General features: G+C 47.9%; 1 protein-coding gene across 2 annotated transcripts in view; it reads left to right on the forward strand.

Annotated features, from left to right (window-relative positions):
• Positions 1-19196, forward strand: part of COA8 (cytochrome c oxidase assembly factor 8) — a 34631-nt gene that overhangs the window by 4455 nt on the left and 10980 nt on the right. For both annotated transcript variants that reach the window (XM_010343947.3, XM_039462927.2), the window contains exons 2-3: positions 5949-6146; positions 11011-11074. In XM_010343947.3, coding sequence (XP_010342249.1) covers positions 5949-6146; positions 11011-11074 — 262 coding nt within the window. The remainder of the gene's footprint in view (positions 1-5948; positions 6147-11010; positions 11075-19196) is intronic.

The raw sequence follows: 19196 nt of genomic DNA on the forward strand, positions 1-19196 counted from the left end.
CCACTCTACCCACTTATCCTTTTTCTATATTGCAGAACATGGTTTGCTGGTTTGTCTAGCATCTGTAATTCCTAAGTATCAAACTCACTTTTTTTTTTGGGACGGCATCTTGCTCTGTTGCCCAGGCTGGAGTGCAATGACATGATCTCGGCTCACTGCCACCTCCACCTCACAGGTTCAAGCGATTCTCCTGCCTCAGCCTCCTGAGTAGCTGGGATTACAGGCATCCACCACCGTGCCCAACTAATTTTTTGTGTTTTTAGTAGAGATGGGGTTTCACGATGTTGGCCAGGCTGGTCTCGAACTCCTGACCTCATGATCCGCCCACCTCGGCCTCCCAAAGTGCTGAGATTACAGGTGTGAACCTCCATACCCGGGCCAAAGTCACTTTTAGCTTCAAAAATGAGCTGTGGTGTATACCTTCTTTTTATGTTTCCATGGATTGTTTAGTAAGGTTTGAATTCTTCTGTGTCTGGTAGAAGCTACAAGACATTTGAACCTGAGTTTTCATAAGAACAGGCCATTTTAACCCCATCTTCTTCTTGGTTAGAGGTTTAGAGTTACTAAACTGGTAGATAGGATTGATCCAGCTGGGCATGGTGGCTCACACCTGTAATCCCAGCACTTTGGGAGGCAGAGGTGGGTGGATCACCTGAGGTCTGGAGTTCAAGACCAGCCTGGCCAATATTGTGAAACTCTCTCTCTACATTAATACAAAAATCAGTTGGGCATGATGGGGGGTGCCTGTAATCCCAGCTACTTGGGAGACTGAGGCAGAAGAATCGCTTGGAGGCAGAGGTTGCAGTGAGGTGAGATCATGCCATTGCACTCCTGCCTGGGCGATGGAGCAAGACTCCTTCTCAAAAAAAAAAAAAAACCAACCAGGTGCGGTGGTTCACGCCTGTAATCCTGGCACTTTGGGAGGCCGAGGTGGGTGGATCACCTGAGGTCAGGAGTTCAAGACCAGCCTGGCCATGATGGAGAAACCCCATCTTTAAAAAAAAAAGTGATCCATTGCATGTTGATTTAAGCAAGATATCTCATGAAGCCTCTTATGCCTTTTTGAAAACCGTGTCCTGTATTATGGTGCTTAAAACACCAATGGAAACATTTGTGTCGTGGTGGTTCATATTTCCTGCACAGGCTCTTCATGGGGTACCAGAGATACAGAAATACACGTGTGAGCCTCCTTTCACACACGCACAGGTGGCTCTACAGGCAGGAGCTCTGCACGCTAACACGTGCCTCCCTGGTGCCTAGAGTGGTGCTCGGCCTTTGTGTGGTGGTGCAGGGACAGACAGATTGATGTTTACAAAGAAAGGCTGAATCCACCTTGGGAATCCATCAGAAGTTTATCGTTTGCAGCTCCAGACAGGGTCTCCTGAGGACACAAAGGGAGCACCAGCCTGGGCCTGCCCACTTCCAAGAGGAGGAGGATTGGAACGAGCCCACAAATAACGATCCTTTTCCCTTTTTTTTTTTTTGAGACGGAGTTTCACTCTTGTTACCCAGGCTGGAGTGCAATGGAGCGATCTTGGCTCACTGCAACCTCCACCTCCTGGGTTCAGGCAATTCTCCTGCCTCAGCCTCATGAGTAGCTGGGATTACAGGCACGTGCCACCATGCCCAGCTAATTTTTTGTATTTTTAGTAGAGACGGGGTTTCACCATGTTGACCAGGATGGTCTTGATCTCTTGACCTTGTGATCCACCTGCCTTGGCCTCCCAAAGTGCTGGGATTACAGGCTTGAGCCACCGCGCCCGGCTCCTTTTCCCTTTTTTGAAGCTAGGGTCTTGCTGTGTTGCCCAGGCTGGAGTGCAGTAGCGCAAACACAGCCCACCACAGGCTCAACCTCACTGACTCAGGTAATCTTCCTGCTTCAGCCTCTTTGGTAGCTGGGGCTATAGGCACATCCCACCACGCCTGGCTGATTAAACATTTTTTTTGTAGAGATGGAGTCTCACTTTGTTGTCCAAGCTGGTCTCGAACTCCTGAGCTCAAGCAATCCACCTGCCTCGGCCTCCCAAGGTGCTGGGATTACACGTGTGAACCACCAAGCCCAGACCACAAATAATCATCTTTAGATAACACTGAGGTGCAGGCCTTATGTCTGTTGGTGGTGGGAAAGAGATTGTTGACTAGAGCCTTATAATAAAAATAGCTGGGCGCGGTGGCTCAAGCCTGTAATCCCAGCACTTTGGGAGGCCAAGGCTGATGAATCACAAGGTCAAGAGATCGAGACCATCCTGGTCAACAAGGTGAAACCCCGTCTCTACTAAAAATACAAAAAGTTAGCTGGGCATGGGGTGCGTACCTGTAATCCCAGCTACTCAGGAGGCTGAGGCAGGAGAATTGCCTGAACCCAGGAGGCGGAGGTTGCAGTGAGCCGAGATCACGCCATTGCACTCCAGCCTGGGTAATGAGAGTGAAACTCTGTCTCAAAAAAATAAAAAAATTTAAAAAAAGATAATAAAAATAGGGCCGGCCAGGCGTGATGGCTCACACTTGGAATCTCAGCACTTTGGGAGGCCAAGGCAAGTGGATCACCAGGTCAGGGGTTTGAGACCAGCCTGGTCAACACAGTGAAACGTTGTCTCTACTAAAAATACAAAAATTAGCTGGGTGTGGTGGTGAATCGCTTGAACCCGTGAGGTAGAGGTTTCAGTGAGCCGAGATCACGCCACTACACTCCAGCTTGGACAACAGAGCTAGGCTTCTGAAATGAGGAGACCATTTTCATTGACTTTCTAGTGTTTGGCCTTCTGGTGGATTATCCTTCTTTTATATTGCTGGATCTGGTTTGCAGATTTGTCTAGCATCTATATAGAAAGGGGGCTGGGGGCCAGGTGTGGTGGCTCACACCTATAATCCCAGCACTTTGGGAGTCTGAGGCGGGTGGATCACGAGGTCAGGAGTTCGAGATCAGCCTGGCCTACGTGGTAAAACCCTGACTCTACTAAAAATAACAAAAATTAGCCAGGTATAGTGTAACGTGCTTATAATCCTAGCTACTTGGGAGGCTGAGGCAGGGAATTGCTTGAACCCGGGAGGGTAAGGTTGCAGTGAGCTGAGCTCACAACACTGCACTCCAGCCTGAGCGATAGAGTGACACTCCATCTCAAAAAAACAAAACAAAACAAATAAAAGAATAGGGGGTTGGGGATCCTCACCCTCAGTAAATATGGAAGTTCCTGACTCCTTCTCAGATGGGAACTCAAAGCCTTTATAGAACTGAGAGTTGTTAGAACCCGAAGCAAGAATGCTAAAAACCTGCCGACATGTTCTCTTCATTGTTCCCTGGTGGTTTCCCCGTGGTAGCTTTGGGTGCAGGGGAAATGCCTCAGTGTCTCCCGTTCCAAATCTTGGCTTCTGGAGGGAGGGATGTGGGGTGGGAGTGCTTCCTGGTGGAGTATTCAGGAGCTTAATAAAAGAGGGGACTAAAGAGCCAGCATGGAGAAGTCCGCTGTGGGGCTGCCCAGCCTGCCAATTTACAGTTAAGAGAAGAGATTTATTATTTTCTTTTCTTTTTTTTTTTTTTTTGAGACAGGGTCTCACTCTGTCACCCAGGCTAGAGTGCAGTGACATGATCTCAGCTCACTGCAACCTCCACCTCCTGGCTTCAAGCAGTTCTTGTGCCTCAGCCTCCCTGGTAGCTGGGATTACAGATTTGTGCCACCACGCCCGGTTCATTTTTTGTATTTTTAGTAGAAACAGAATTTCACCATGTTGGCCAGGCTGGTCTTGAACTCCTGACCTCAAATGATCCACTTGTCTCGGCCTCCCAAAATGCTGAGATTACAGATGTGAGCCACCGCGCCTGGCCGAAAAAAGATTTTGACAAGAACTGGAAGGTTAACTCCCCTCCCAGACCCAAAGACGAAGTTTTGGCCTGACCAGCAGGAATATGCACGTGCCTCTCTGTGAGGAGGGCAGAACTGAGGCTGCTTCTCAGGAGACTGTGAGGGTCTAGCGTGCCCTCCCCACAGACCACAGGGTGGGATAGAAGAGCCTTCTCTCCCCAGCACAGCCAATGGGACACCATGAATCTTGGGCTGTACTGTAGAAACTAGCAATTATGATAATTATTTGCACTACAAAGGGACTCTCCCTCTTACCAAAGGACATTTTCCTCCCCCAAGCTGCTTCTCCACCCTTTTAAAGAGTAGCTCCTCAGTTATAGGGAAGAGCAGAGGAAGAGAACATCACTCACATTATCATGGCAAACAATGATTTGAAAACATTGGCACACCAGCTTTATTGGTAAAGCAGTTTATGTGAATTAATAACTAGTAGATAAATAGGGAAAAGTAACTGAACACTCCTGACACCTCATTGAGCTTGGTTTGTGCTGTGTGGGCAGCTGGAAAAAGCAGCTAATTGTTAGGTGGCCCCTTTAACATTTCTCAGCCCTGGACAGTGGTCATGCACTGTTAGCGCGAAACCCCCTGAGCTGCGGACACCCGCGTCAGCTCGGAGGAGGGAAGGAGGCGAGGGAAGGAGGCGTAGTCCTGGGCCACAGTCTGCGGGGCGGGCCACAGTGCGTCCCTTTTGTGGGACTCACCTTAGTGTTTCTACCAGTAGCCAAATACCACAGATGCAAAGGCCTGGAGGAGAAGCTCATCAACATTTTCCCAGTCCTTTAATGTGTGGTAAAGAAAAAAATAATAAAAGTCAACATTCTTGGAAATGTAAGTCTTATTCTTTTAATGGGAAATTTGGTGATTGTATGTAATTTTTAGACTAATGGGTAAAATGTTGAAGGTCTGTGTTGCAATCTTGCCTTGACTTTCTAAAAACGATTCCTGGCTGGTCCGAGTACAGTGGGGTTTACAACTGATTGATCACAACCAGTTACAGATTTCTTTGTTCCTTCTCCACTCCTGCTGCTTCACTTGACTAGCCTTAAAAAAAAAAAAAAGATTCCTAAATTGATCCAGCATCAAATCAATATTTTAATCCTGATGACGAACAGCGTAGTTTCAGTTCTCGAATAGCAGGGTCCTCACAGTGTAACTGCCAGACAATTCTTCCTGCACATTGCACAAACAAAATCCATTCACGGAGACCATGGCATTGCAGTAAAGAAAGAATTTAGGGTTGGGCGTGGTGGCACGAACCTGTAGTCCCAGGTACTCCGGAGGCTGAGGCGGAGAATTGCTTAAACCCGGGAGGGGGATGTTGCAGTGAGCCGAGATCACACCACTGCACTCCAGCCTGGGCAACAGAGCGAGACTCTGTCTCAAAAATTTAAAAAGTGGAAGGTAACAAGGAACTTGTTACCTAAATCCAGATTGGGCTGGGCACAGTGTCTCAGGCCTGTAGTCCCAGCACTTTGGGAGTCCGAGGTAGGTGGATCATAAGTTCAGAATATCGAGACCATCCCGGCCAACATGGTGAAACACCATCTCTACTAAAAATACAAAAATTAGCTGGGCATGGGGGCAGGCGCCTGTAATCCCAGCTATTCGGGAAGCTGAGGGAGGAGAATCGCCCAGGGAGTCAGAGGTTGCAGTGACCCAAGATTGTGCCACTGTACTCCAGCCTGGTGACAGAGTGAGACTTTATCTCAAAATAAATAAATAAATAAATAGCCTGGCACAGCGGCTTGTGCCTGTAATCCCAGCACTTTGGGAGGCCGAGGCAGGCAGATTACCTGAGGTCTGGCCAACATGGTGAAACCTTGTCTCTACTGAAAGTAAAAAACCAGAAAAATTAGCCAGGCGTGGTAGTGGGAGCCTGTAGTCCCAGCTACTCAGGAGGCTGAGGCAGGAGAATTGCTTGGACATGGGAGGCAGAGGTTGCAGTGAGCTGAGATTGCACCACTGTACTGTAGCCTGGGCGACAGAGTAAGACTCCACCTCAGAATCAATCAATCAGTCAATCCAGATTGTATACTTTATACTAGAGATTCATTTTGTCTTATGTTAATCCCATTTACTTTGTTAAAGGTCTCAAGATTCTGCCCTCCAAGAAAGTCTTGCCATGATTGGATAGGACCCCCAGATAAATATTCAAACCTTCGACCTGTTCACTTTTACATACCTGAAGATGAATCACCATTGGAGCAAAAGCTCAGAAAATTAAGACAAGAAACACAAGAATGGAATCAACAGTTCTGGGCAAGCCAGAATTTGAGTTTCAGTAAGGTAAGTGTTAAGTTTTAGATCAGAATGAGAAATGATACAGTTGACCACTTGAGGGTGCTAGATGCTTAGTATTTGCTTTGCTCTTTGCTCTGTGGTAGTACCGTCTCAGTCCCTCCCTGCTCCGTGTGTACATACGTGTGTATGTGTATATACATATAATTTAAAAAATAATGTATAACTATATAAGAAACATTGGTCATTCATAGAACCACAAATCTTGAGACTTTGAAAGGAAGCGATTTGTGAGCAGCAGAGCCAGAACTGGAAGTACATGATTTATACTCGTGTGTGTGTGTGTGTGTGTGTGTGTGTGTTTATGTTCATGAGAATACCAGTTTGTTTGTTTTTTAGGTGAAGCATGGTAGCTCTGCAATCCCAGCACTTTCGGAGGCTGAGATGGGCAGATCAGTTGAATCCAGGAGTTCGAGAGCTGGCTGGTCTACATAGCGAAACCTTATCTCTACTAAAAATACAAAAATTAGCCAAGTGTGGTGGCACATGCCTGTAATTCCAGCTACTCAGGAGGCTGAGGCACAAGAATTGCTAGAACCTGGGAGGTGGAGGTTGCAGTGAGCAAGCTCACGCCACTGTACTTCAGTCTGGGCAACAGGAGTGAGACCCTGCCACAAAAACAAAAACCAAAAACAAAAAAACCCAGTTTTTTTTGTTTATTTGTTTGAGATGGAGTTCTGCTCTTGTTGCCCAGGCTGGAGTGCAATGGTGCAATCTCGGCTCACCGCAGCCTCTGCCTTCCAGGTTCAAGTGATTCTCCTGTCGCAGCCTCCAGAGTAGCTAGGATTACAAGCATGCACCACCACGCCTGGCTAATTTTGTATTTTTAGTACAGACAGGGTTTCTTGGTCATGCTGATCTCAAACTCCTGACTTCAGGTGATCCGCCCGCCTTAGCCTCCCAAAATTCTAGGATTATAGGCGTGAGCCACTGCACCCGGCCAGAAAAAACCCACTTTTTGTGATGTGTTGTCATTCTTCACAAGAATTCAAATTTTTTTTTTTTTTTTTTTTTTTAAGAGGGAGTTTAGCTCAGTTGCCAGGCTGGAGTACAGTGGTGCGATCTTGGCCACTGCAGCCTTTGCCTCCCGAGTCCAAGTGATTTTCCTGCCTCAGCTCCTAAATGGCTGGGATTACAGGCACACACTGCTATGCCCAGCTAATTTTTGTGTTTTTAGTAGCGATGGAGTTTCACCATGTTGGCCAGGACGGTCTTCTTCTCCTGGCCTCGTGATCCATCCACTTTGGCCTCCCAAAGTGCTGGGATTACAGGCATCAGCCACTGAGCCCAGCTGAGAATTCAAAATTCTTTTTTTTTTTTTTTTTTTTTTTTTGAGATGAAGTGTCGCTCTTGTTACCCAGGCTGGAGTGCAATGGCGCGATCTCCGCTCACCGCAACCTCCGCCTCCTGGGTTCAAGCAATTCTCCTGCCTCAGCCTCCTGAGTAGCTGGGATCACAGGCACGCGCCACCACGCCCAGCTAATTTTTTTGTTTTTTTAGTAGAGATGGGGTTTCACCATGTTGACCAGTATGGTCTTGATCTCTTGACCTCGTGATCCACCCACCTCAGCCTCCCAAAGTGCTGGGATTACAGGCTTGAGCCACCGCGCCCGGCCCAAAATTCTTAACAGATACTTACAAATAGACTGTATAAGAAAGAAATACAGTCTAATCCAGAAGAAAAACATTTAAATTTTGATTTTCCATTTGGGTGGGCTATGTCAGGGAGAGTAAATTTATTGTATTCTGTGGATTTTTTTTTTTTTTTTTTTTTTTTTTTTTTGAGACAGAGTCTCACTCTGATGCCCAAGGCTGGAGTACAGTGGCGTGGTTTCATCCCACTGCAACCATCACTTCCTAGGTTCAAGCAGTTCTCCTGCCTCAGCCTCCTGAGTAGCTGGGATTACAAGTGCTCGCCACCACACCCGGCTAATTTTTTGTACTTTTGGTAGAGACAGGATTTCTCCACATTGGCCAGGCTGGTCTTGAACTCCTGACCTCAGGTGATCACCCACCTCAGCCTCCCAAAGTGCTGGGATTACAGGTGTGAGCTACCACACCCAGCCTATTCTGTGGATTTATAAACAAGCAGTGCCTCCCAAAGTTTATGGATTTTTTTTTTTTTTTCAAATCCTGTTTCAAGCACAGAACTTTTAACCACATTAAGAGGGTTTTAAACGGGCTTAGAGATGGGCCACCCGCTTCTCAGGAAGACAACATCTGAACTTCCCCAGGACACTGAGAGCTGTGCTGTAGCCAGAGAAAAATGGAGAGACAGAGAAAGGAGTTCCGAGAGCCTTTTTTTTTTTTTTTGAGACGGAGTTTCGCTCTTGTTACCCAGGCTGGAGTGCAATGGCGCAATCTCGGCTCACCGCAACCTCCGCCTCCTGGGTTCAGGCAATTCTCCTGCCTCAGCCTCCGGAGTAGCTGGGATTACAGGCATGCGCCACCATGCCCAGCTAAGAGCCTTTTTTTTTTCCCCCCAAGAGAATTAAATCATTTATTGATTACACATGATAACCCTGGATGATACACAGGCTTCATTCCCATCTATAATTTTATCTGGTACCATTTTCAATTTAGATATATTGCATAGGATGTGCCAACAATCATTTTTATAACAAATAATTCCATGATTTTGCTTGGGTAATCCCTTTTAATGGTGAACTTCAGGTCACAACAGTAACTATTAGTTCAACTACACCAAGGTTTCTGAAGACAATGGCTTCTCCACCCAAGTAGGTTGTATATGAATTCCAAATAGAACCTGGCATCACCCTGAAAGAATTCTGACTTCACACTGTTGGGGAAATTTATCAAGATGGCTTCAGAGTAGACTAACTTTACACAGCACATTAAAAAAAAAAAGACATTTATTCAGCGTCACGATCAGACTATTACATTTAGCAATCAACAGCATGGGTGCAAAAAAAGAAAAAATATATATTAAAACCCTTTGTTGGAATGCTTTACACTTTCCACAGAACAGAAACTAAAATAACCTGTTGTACAATTAGTCACAGATACAGTCCTCGAGTTTTTTGCCCATACACATGAGCATTTGTCTAAATCATGCCTTCTTTGTAGCAGCTAGTCCCTGCCACCACTGTGCTTGGCTGAGTTCACAAATCTGTTGTAACCTGTAACTTCGGTGTTACTTCTCTGCTCTCCTCTCCTGCTAAGCTTTGTTTCCTAGTTAAAATCTTCTGCCACTACCATAGCTACTGCTGCTACCGGAACCGCCATAGCCACCTTGGTTTCGTGGTTTGGCAAAGTATCAGCCGCCACCAGTATAGGGGCCAGAGCTTCTGCCTCCAAAGTTTCCTCCCTTCATGGACCCAAAATTTGAAGACTGATTGTTGTAATTGCCAAAATCATTGTAGCTTCCACCACCTCCAAAATTGCTTCCATCATTACCAAATCCATGATAGCCATCCCCACTGCCACCATATCCACCACCACCACGGCTGCCACCAAAGCCACCATGACCACTGAAGTTTCCTCCATGACCAAAGTTGTCATTCCCACCGAAACCACCTCCATGACGACCACCAAAGTTTCTGGAACCACTTGAACCTCTCTGGCTGGAGGAAGCACTCACCATCTCTTGCTTTTAGAGGGCTTTCCTAACTTCACAGCTGTGGCCATTCACAGTATGGTATTTCTTTTTTTTTTTTTTTTTTTTGAGACGGAGTTTCGCTCTTGTTACCCAGGCTGGAGTGCAATGGCGCGATCTCGGCTCACCGCAACCTCCGCCTCCTGGGCTCAGGCAGTTCTCCTGCCTCAGCCTCCTGAGTAGCTGGGATTACAGGCACGCACCACCACGCCCAGCTAGTTTTTTGTATTTTTAGTAGAGACGGGGTTTCACCATGTTGACCAGGATGATCTTGATCTCTCGACCTCGTGATCCACCCGCCTCGGCCTCCCAAAGTGCTGGGATTACAGGCTTGAGCCACTGCGCCCGGCACAGTATGGTATTTCTGAATGACAGTCTTATCCACGGAGTCATGGTCATCAAAGGTTACAAAGACAAAGCCCCTTTTCTTGCCACTGCCTCTGTCAGTTATGATTTCAGTCACTTCAATTTTTCCATACTGTTCAAAATAATCTCTTAGGTTTTGTTCTTCAGTGTCGTCTTTAATGCTACCAACGAATATTTTTTTCACAGTTAAGGGAGCACCTGGTCTTTGAGAATCTTCTCTCTTTTTTTTTTTTTGAGACGGAGTTTCACTCTTGTTACCCAGGCTGGAGTGCAATGGCGCGATCTCGGCTCACCGCAACCTCCGCCTCCTGGGCTCAGGCAATTCTCCTGCCTCAGCCTCCTAAGTAGCTGGGATTACAGGCATGCACCACCACGCCCAGCTAGTTTTTTTTGTATTTTTAGTAGAGACGGGGTTTCACCATGTTGACCAGGATGGTCTCGATCTTTCGACCTCGTGATCCACCCGCCTCGGCCTCCCAAAGTGCTGGGATTACAGGCTTGAGCCACCGCGCCCGGCCGCGAGAATCTTCTCTTGAGACAGCTCTCTCTGGTTCCACAACTCTTCCATCCCCCTTGTGTGGCCTTGCACTCATGGCTGCATCCACCTCCTCCACAGCTGCATACGTGACGAACCCAAAGCCCCTGGAGCGCTTGGTGTTTGCATCTCTTGTGACCACACAGTCCGTGATCGGTCCCCATTGCTCAAAATGGCACCCCAGGCTCTCATCGGTTGTTTCAAAGCTCAACCCTCCAATGAAGAGCTTCCTCAGCTGTTCTGGCTCTTTGGGAGACTCTGACTTTGACATGATCACGGAGGCATCCACAGGGAGAAAGGAGCAAACTGACGAACTTATCTCTCTTTTTTTTAAGGAAAAAGAAGAATTTATTCACTCAAGACTAAAAATGAAAGGCCTGGCCCTGAGAACTGAATCTGGTTAGTGCATTTGTTTGTGTGTTTTTGCTTTCTTTGTTCGGGTGTGAGCAAGTCCCTGAGAAGGTGAAGGAAAGGTGATGAGAGAAGGGGGAAGTTCAGGGCAGTTCTTGGCCTGCTTCGGGGCAGGGATTGGCACACCCCTGTCCACCCGCATGGTCTTTCGAAGCCATCATTGCAGCCCGAGGCTGCCTTCGAACCCTCCCTTTCCAGGTTCACAGTTCACAAGTATGGCTCTCCAGTCTTCAGCTCCCTCTCCTCTGAGGATTTTAGGTGGTTATGATGGATGACTAGCCTCTGACATTTGATTTCGGTCCTGAGGTCTCAGCCTTTGCAGCTTCTGCCTCTCCAAACCGGCTTCTCTTCTGATTCCTGATCTCAGCTCAGTGCTCAAAAGGGCCTTTCATTATTTTCTCTTGGCGTCAGTGTTAGATCCAAATAACATCTCATGCTGTTTGTTAGACAGATGTCTGCTGCCAAATTCTGATAGAAAATCCAAAATCATTCACCCCAAAAGCCAAGTCTGTCATTGGGCTAAAGTGCCATTCCTACTCATCCTTTTCTCACCTGATTCATTTAGAGGAAAGGGCTGGGAGCTCGAGGCACCCCCATGCCGGGACCTCTGCTGCTGTTTGCTGGCTGCTGCCCGGGCCCTGGAGAGGTGGGCTCTTGCAGGGCAGAGCTGGAGCAGGTGCTGTGTCCTAACAGTAAGCATGAGAATGAAAGCTCACAGTCTGGGTTGAGCACTGCACAAGTCCTGTGCATATATTACCTGTTTTGTTTCCCACAGGGACCCAATGAAGTAGGTACTGTTATCTTTACCATTTTATAGATGAGCAACCTGAGGCTTCACCAGAGTCACACAGTGAGAATGTAGCGTAGCCTGGATTCTCACCTCAGGAGTCAGATTGCAAGTGCTTGCTGGCCTCACCGCGCCCCATGACTGTCAGCACAGGATGTGCTGTGTGTGTGTGTGTGTGTGTGTGTGTGTGTGTGTGCGCGCGTGTGTGTGTGTGCACGTGTGGGCATGTGGGCGTGCATGTGCCATGTCCGTAGGTCTGTCATTGTGTCAGGTGGGACTAGGTCGGCTGATGCCTTGGAGGTGCTTTGGAGAACAGCCACTCTCCTAACAGATGGGAGAAGTTGTTTTGATTCTTCCTAACATCCCAGAATCCTACTGATGGCTTTACTGAGTATTGAAAGGCTGGCCTTAAATGAGATTTTAAAATAAATTTGGTAATAAGACAGGGTGTATTAAGGAAGGGAATCATGAAGGGAGCTGCCTGCTCCAGCAGCTGTTGAAATAGTCAGCAAGCCGCAGTGCCTGCAATGGGAGTGGAGCAGCTGGCATGTCTCCTTGGGCCAGAGCACACATCTTGTACACAGTTGCACCAACGCGTGAGGATAGAGGCCCCCAAGAGCCAAGAGAAGGGGAGCTTTGTTGAATACATGAGATTGGAGAAACTAATTACTTTTGGTCCAAAAGAACAAATTTAGATTAATTCTCCCTAAAATACAAATCTATTCCAATGGATCAAATGTTAATTATTATTATTATTATTATTATTTATTTATTTTTTTTTTTTTGAGAGAGGTCTCACTCTGTCTACCAGGCTGGAGTATAGTGGCACCATCATGGCTCACTGCAGACTTGACCTCCTGGGCTCAAGTGATCCTCCCACCTCAGCCTCCCGGGTAGCTGGGACCAGAGGTGCATGCCACCACACCTGGCTAATTTTTGTGTATTTTGTAGAGACGGAGTTTTGCCATGTTGCCCAGGCTGGTCTCAAACTCCTGAGCTCAAGCAATCCACCCACCTTGGCCTCCCAAAGTGCTGGGATTACAGGTGTGAGCCACCATGCCTGGCCAAAAAGTTAATTATTAAAAGTTGATTATTGCCGGGCGCGTTGGCTCAAGCCTGTAATCCCAGCACTTTGGGAGGCCGAGGCGGGTGGATCACAAGGTCGAGAGATCGAGACCATCCTGGTCAACGTGGTGAAACCCCGTCTCTACTAAAAATACAAAAAATTAGCTGGGCATGGTGGCGCGTGCCTGTAGTCCCAGCTACTCAGGAGGCTGAGGCAGGAGAATTGCTTGAACCCAGGAGGCGGAGGTTGCGGTGAGCCGAGATCATGCCATTGCACTCCAGCCTGGGTAACAAGAGCGACACTCTGTCTCAAAAAAAAAAAAAAAAAAAAGTTGATTATTGCAAAGTCGAAGACACGTCCAACATGAGAAAAAAATTAAATTAAATTAAATTAAAAATTAATTTTTAAATTTGTGTATTAAAGAGTTAGATACATGGTTCCTAGGGGTAGAGCTTCTAATAGGATATAACAGACTCTCCATTATCTGGACAAATGCTACCCTCCTGAGCTTGAGAGTGAAGATAGAGATAGTCAAGAACATAAAAGTTGAAAATGTCTGGCCGGGCGCGGTGGCTCAAGCCTGTAATCCCAGCACTTTGGGAGGCCGAGGCGGGTGGATCACAAGGTCAAGAGATCGAGACCATCTTGGTCAACATGGTGAAACCCCGTCTCTACTAAAAATACAAAAAAAATAGCTGGGCATGGTGGTGCGTGCCTGTAATCCCAGCTACTCAGGAGGCTGAGGCAGGAGAATTGCCTGAACCCAGGAGGCGGAGGTTGCGGTGAGCCGAGATCGCGCCATTGCACTCCAGCCTGGGTAACAAGAGCGAAACTCTGTCTCAAAAAAAAAAAAAAAAAAAAAAAAGAAAATGTCTGTGTTAGTTAAGACTCCTTTTGATCCCACTTTCTGGGCAGGAGAGTTTGCTGAGCAGATGTGGAGGTGGCTCAGTACTCAGGGGTGGGTGGAGCTGGCCCCAGTTATGGCCTGTGCTCAGTCGCTGGGACCAGAGCAGTTTCTTCCTCCTTGTGTTTAAACTTTTCTCCTAGGCTACTGCTTTACCCTTCTCATGCTACAACCTGGCTTTCTCTGCCTCCTTGTTTATCCCTCCTAAATTCAAGGAAACGGCCAGCTGAGGAGGCTGCCTCTCCAGGCTGGCTCCAGCCCAGCTGGGAGGTGCCGGATTAGCTGAGGCAGAGGTGGGGCTTGTGCAGAGAGCCTGGCTGCTGCCATGGAGACGGGTGGAGGGGGACTGAAGAGCAGGCCTGCTGGCGAAGAATCAGAGGGCTGGGCAGACGCAGGGATCACTGTCCGGATCACTGTCCGGAAACTTGAGGAAGGGCAAGTGCTGGCAGCAAAGACGACACAGGCAATCTGGACTTCAGGAAAAGCTGCCACGGGTTTACAGAAGTAACACACATTTATAGACAATGGTGTGACTACAAGAAGAAAAAATTGCTCAAACTCTAAATTTTACAAGACACATTTGTTTATTTTTTTTGAGATGGAGTCTCGCTCTGTCCAGGCTGAAGTTCAGTTGCATAATCTTGGCCCACTGCAGTCACTGCCTCAGCCTCCCAAGTAGCTGGGATTACAGGCACCCACCACCATGCCCAGTTAATTTTTGTGTGTGTGTTTTTGGTAGATATGAAGTTTTGCCATGTTGACCAGGCTGGTCTCAAACTCTTGACCTCAAGCGATCCGCTCCCAAAGTGGTGGGATTGTAGGAGTGAGCCACTGTGCCTGGCCCACAGTGCATATTTAATCAGAAGTCATTATTTCATGCTTACTGAATTTGTAAGGGAATGTTTTCAGTCATGAGATTCAGCGCTGGTGGAGTTACATCAATGGTGCATGGCAGTATAAAATCCTCAGCCCCTTTTCTAGAAGGATGTAGCTACACATACTACACGTATACCAGGAAGCAGGAAAATGATGGTCGTGAACCATGTGTAAGAATTCATGTAGAGAGCCAGGCTTGATGGCGCACACCTGTAATTTCACCACCTTTGGAGGCTGAGGTGGGCAGCTCACTTGAGCCCAGGAGTTTGAGACCAGCCTGGGCAACATGGTGAAACCCTGTGTCTATAAAAAATTTAAAAATAAAAATAATAGCCAGGCGTGGTGGCTCATGCCTGTAATCCCAGCAGTTTGGGAGGCCAAGGCGGGCGGATCACGAGGTCGGGAGATCAAAACCATCAGGGCCAACATGGTGAAACCCTGTCTCTACTAAAAATACAAAAAAATTAGCTGGGCGTGGCAGTGCATGGCTGTAGTCCCAGCTACTTCGGAGGCTGAGGCAAGAGAATTTCTTGAACCCAAGAGGTGGAGATTGTAGTGAGCCGAGATTGCGCCACTGCACCACAGCCTGGGCGACAGTGGGAGATTCTGACTCAAAATAAATAGATAGATAAATAAATAAATATAAAAATAATTAGCCAAGTGTGGCAGTACATGTCTGTAGTCCCAGCTACTCGGGAGGTTGAAGTCAGAGGATTGCTTGAGCTCAGGAGGTGAAGGCTCCAGTGAGCCAAGATTGTGTCACTGTACTCCAGCCTGAGTGACAGAGCCAGACCCTGTCTCAAAAAAAAAAAAAAAAAAAAAAAACAATGTGGTGAGACATGGGAAGAGTTGAGCTGTACTTTCATTGCAGAAGAATGGAAAGAGTCAAAATGCCCAGCACTAGCTGACAGATAAGGCTGCGGTGGCCTACGCACTCACTGGCTTTCACTGGGATATTCTGCAGCAGTGCAGAAAAATGCGTGATTTAATTTGAAGTACAAACAGCAGAATACTGTGATTTCAGTTCTGCCGGTCTCAAAATTGAATCTCATTTGTAAGGCAGGCAGTATTGTGGGAGGATTCCTCTAATGTAGTTAATGCCCAGAGTGTCTATGCGGTGGGGGGAAGGTGCCATCAAGATGGTTTAGTTTGAGTGTACCATCAAGATGGGGGAATGTTTTCAGTCTTCGGACTCAGTGCTGGTGGAGTTACATCAATGGTGCATGGCAGTATAAAATCCTCAGCCCCTTTTCTAGAAGAGTTTAGCTACACATACTATACATATGCCAGGAAGCAGGAAAATGATGGTCGTGAACCAAGTGTAAGAATTCATGTGGAGAGCCAGGCGCGGTGGCGCACACCTGTAATCCCACTACTTTCGGGGCGGATCACTTGAGCCCAGGCAGCACCCCATCGGTGTGGCAGGGCAGGGGGGACTGACACAGAAGGGCTTGCTTGTGGTCGCTGCTGTTAGGGTGACCACGGGAGCACCCCGCAGGCAGGGGCAGCAGTTGCTGCCACCTGACCACTGACACAGGCATCAGGTCAGGACAGGTCTCCTTGCACTTGGCTCAAACACCCCCAGGCTGAGGCTCAGCAGGCAGCAGAAGCACCATAATGTCTGCTGAGCGGGGGCCCGTCCACACTGCAGCACTGCGGCTTGTTACCAGGCATACTGCTAAGTCCAGGGAAAGAGGCAGAACCCCGAATTCACCACACTTACTGAAAACTGAGTGCATGCCTCGTAAATATGCAGGATACATAAATACTCCTGACCTCAGATGATCCTCCCGCCTCAGCCTCCCAAAGTGCTAGGATTACAGGTGTGAGCCACCACGCCCAGCCAAAAATCAGAAAAATGGAGAAGTACAGCATAATGGCCAGCCACAGTGGCTCACGCCTCTAATCACTTTGGGAGGCCAGGTGGATCACGTGAGGTCAGGAGTTCGAGATCAGGCTGGCCAACATGGTGAAATAGTTGGGTGTGGTACCAGGCACCTGTAATGCCAGCTATTCAGGAGGCTAGGGCAGGAGAATCATTTGAACCCAGGAGGCGGAGGTTGCAGTGAGCTGAGATCACGCCATTGTACTCCAGCTTGGCTGACAGGTGGGGAGCGTCTACACCATGAATGTGCTGGACAAAGAGAGGTGTCACCTCCTGGGCAGGTTGGAGCAGGACATTGGGAGATTTCATCACGCTACTCAGAACAGCGTGCAGTTCAAAACCTATGACTTGTTCGTTTCTGGAATTTTCCATTTAATATTTTCAGACCCCACTTGACTTCGGGCAACTGAAACCATGGAACGCAAAACCACGGATGGAGATGCTACCGCCATCTCCCTTACACAGTTGAGTAAACTGAGGCACAGAAGAAAACTAAGTAGCCCCAGAGTACATAGGAAATGGCAGAACTGAGGTGAAAAACAGAGCAGGGGGCTGTAGAGTTAAACTGCTCTTCATTCCCGTGGCACTAGGCCTGGCTGAGCGGCCAGAGGCCTGGCTCTTGTCCTCTGTTGTGTGGCTAGAGGACAGCCATGCTTGTGCCATGCTGTCTGTTCGTTTCTGTCTGTGTGAATAAAGGATTTGCAAGACACCCTTCCCCTTTGTGTACTCATGCCCGTGGCCGCCTTTCCAGCTCCCCTGTGGGCTGGAGCAGCAGCATCAGCTAAGCCACCAGGTGGCCTGCGCTCTGCTGGAGGTGGAGGTGGCGCCTGCAGGGAAGGAAGTAGAGAGCACCCTGGGTAGGGGCTGAACATGGCCCCTGCATCTCTGCGTGGGAAGTGCTGGAGATGCAGGTGCCCTGAGGCAGAGCCTAGCGCTCTTACAAGAGACCTCAGCTCCTGTTCAGGGACTGGGGCTTCTAAGCCAGAGTGCTCCTCCTGCACCCACCACCCTGGATGTGGTTTCATTCCCTAGTCCCTGAGCCATAGCTGGGAGCATGAGACTGGCCCCTGGGCTGCTCTAGGGAACCTACTTCAGGGGAGCCCTGCTGCTCCCTGTAACAGGCTGTGGGTCCTGTCCTGTGGCCTTTCTAGGTCTCGTGCATGTGGGTGAGCCCTGAGAGTGTCACTGCACTGGGAGCGCTACAAAGACAGGCCCTGGGGTCCCGTATGTTAACAGAGCTCCAGCGTCCAGGGATGGAGCTGTCAGGCCAGGACCTGTCCCAGGAATGGGCAGGCTGGTAACCCAGGATGCGTTCGAGTTAGGATACATCCCATTCCCGTGTAGCAGTGCTCACAGTTCCCCTAGACTCTGCAGGAAGTACTGGAGTGTGTGCGACGAAACACATCACTCAGTGTGAATGGTGTAGATAGCTGCCTGGGTCTGTAGGCACCTGTGAAGAAACTGAGTTACGCTGTGATATTTAGATAAAATTCACCCTGCTTTTTTTTTTTTTTTTTTTATACGGAGCCTCCTTGTCATGCTCAGCCTAAATTTACGCTTTTAAACTGTGTAATTCAGTGGCTTTTATATTCACGAGATTGTACAACTATCATTACTATCTAATTCTGAACATTTTCATAACCTCAAAAAGAAACCCCATGCCCATTAGCAGCCAGTCTCAATTCCTGGCTCCCCTAACCTGGCAGCCCACTTTCTATCTCTGGATTTGCCTATTCTGGACATTTCCAGATAAATGGAAACATACAGTATGTGGTGTTTTGTGTCTGCCTTTTTTCACTTCATCATGTTTTCAAGGTTCATATATGTTGCATCATGTGTTAGTACTTTGGAGACTTTTTAATGGCCTAATAATATTCTACTATACCATGATATACCATGTTTTATCTAATTAGTTGATGAATATTTGGATTATTTCTCCTCTTTGACTATTAGGAATTATGCTACTGTGAATAATCATGTATATACCTACAGATTGAATTGCTGAGTTAAACATCTTTTTAGCCAGGCGCAGTGGCTCATGCCTTGTAATCTCAGCTCTTTGAGAGGCCGAGGTGGGCAGATCACTTGAAGTCAGGAGTTCAAGACCAGTTTGGCCAACGTGGCAAAATCTCATCTCTACTAAAATACAAAAAATTAGCTGGGCATGGTGGTGGGCACCTGTAATCCCTGCTACTTGGGAAGCTGAGACTGGAGCATCTCTGGAACCCAGGAAGTGGAAGTTGCAGAGAGCTGAGATCGCACCACTGCACTCCAGCCTAGAAGACAGCAAGACTCGGTCTCAAAAAAAAAAAAAATCGCTGGGTGCAGTGGCTCACTCCTGTAATCCCAGCACTTTGGGAGGCTGAGGTGGGTGGATAACCTGAGGTAAGGAGTTCGAGACCAGCCTGACCAACATGGTGAAATCCTGTCTCTACTGAAAATACAAAAATTAGCCAGGCATGGTAGCAGTCACCTGTAATCCCAGCTACTTGGGAGACTGAGGCAGGAGAATTGCTTGAACCCAGGAAGCAGAGGTTGCAGTGAGCCAAGATCACACCACTGCACTCCAGCCTGGGTGACAGAGTGAGACTC

This window comes from Saimiri boliviensis, chromosome 2 (genome assembly GCF_048565385.1).
Source record: "Saimiri boliviensis isolate mSaiBol1 chromosome 2, mSaiBol1.pri, whole genome shotgun sequence".
In the NCBI taxonomy this organism is placed as follows: Eukaryota; Metazoa; Chordata; class Mammalia; order Primates; family Cebidae; genus Saimiri; species Saimiri boliviensis.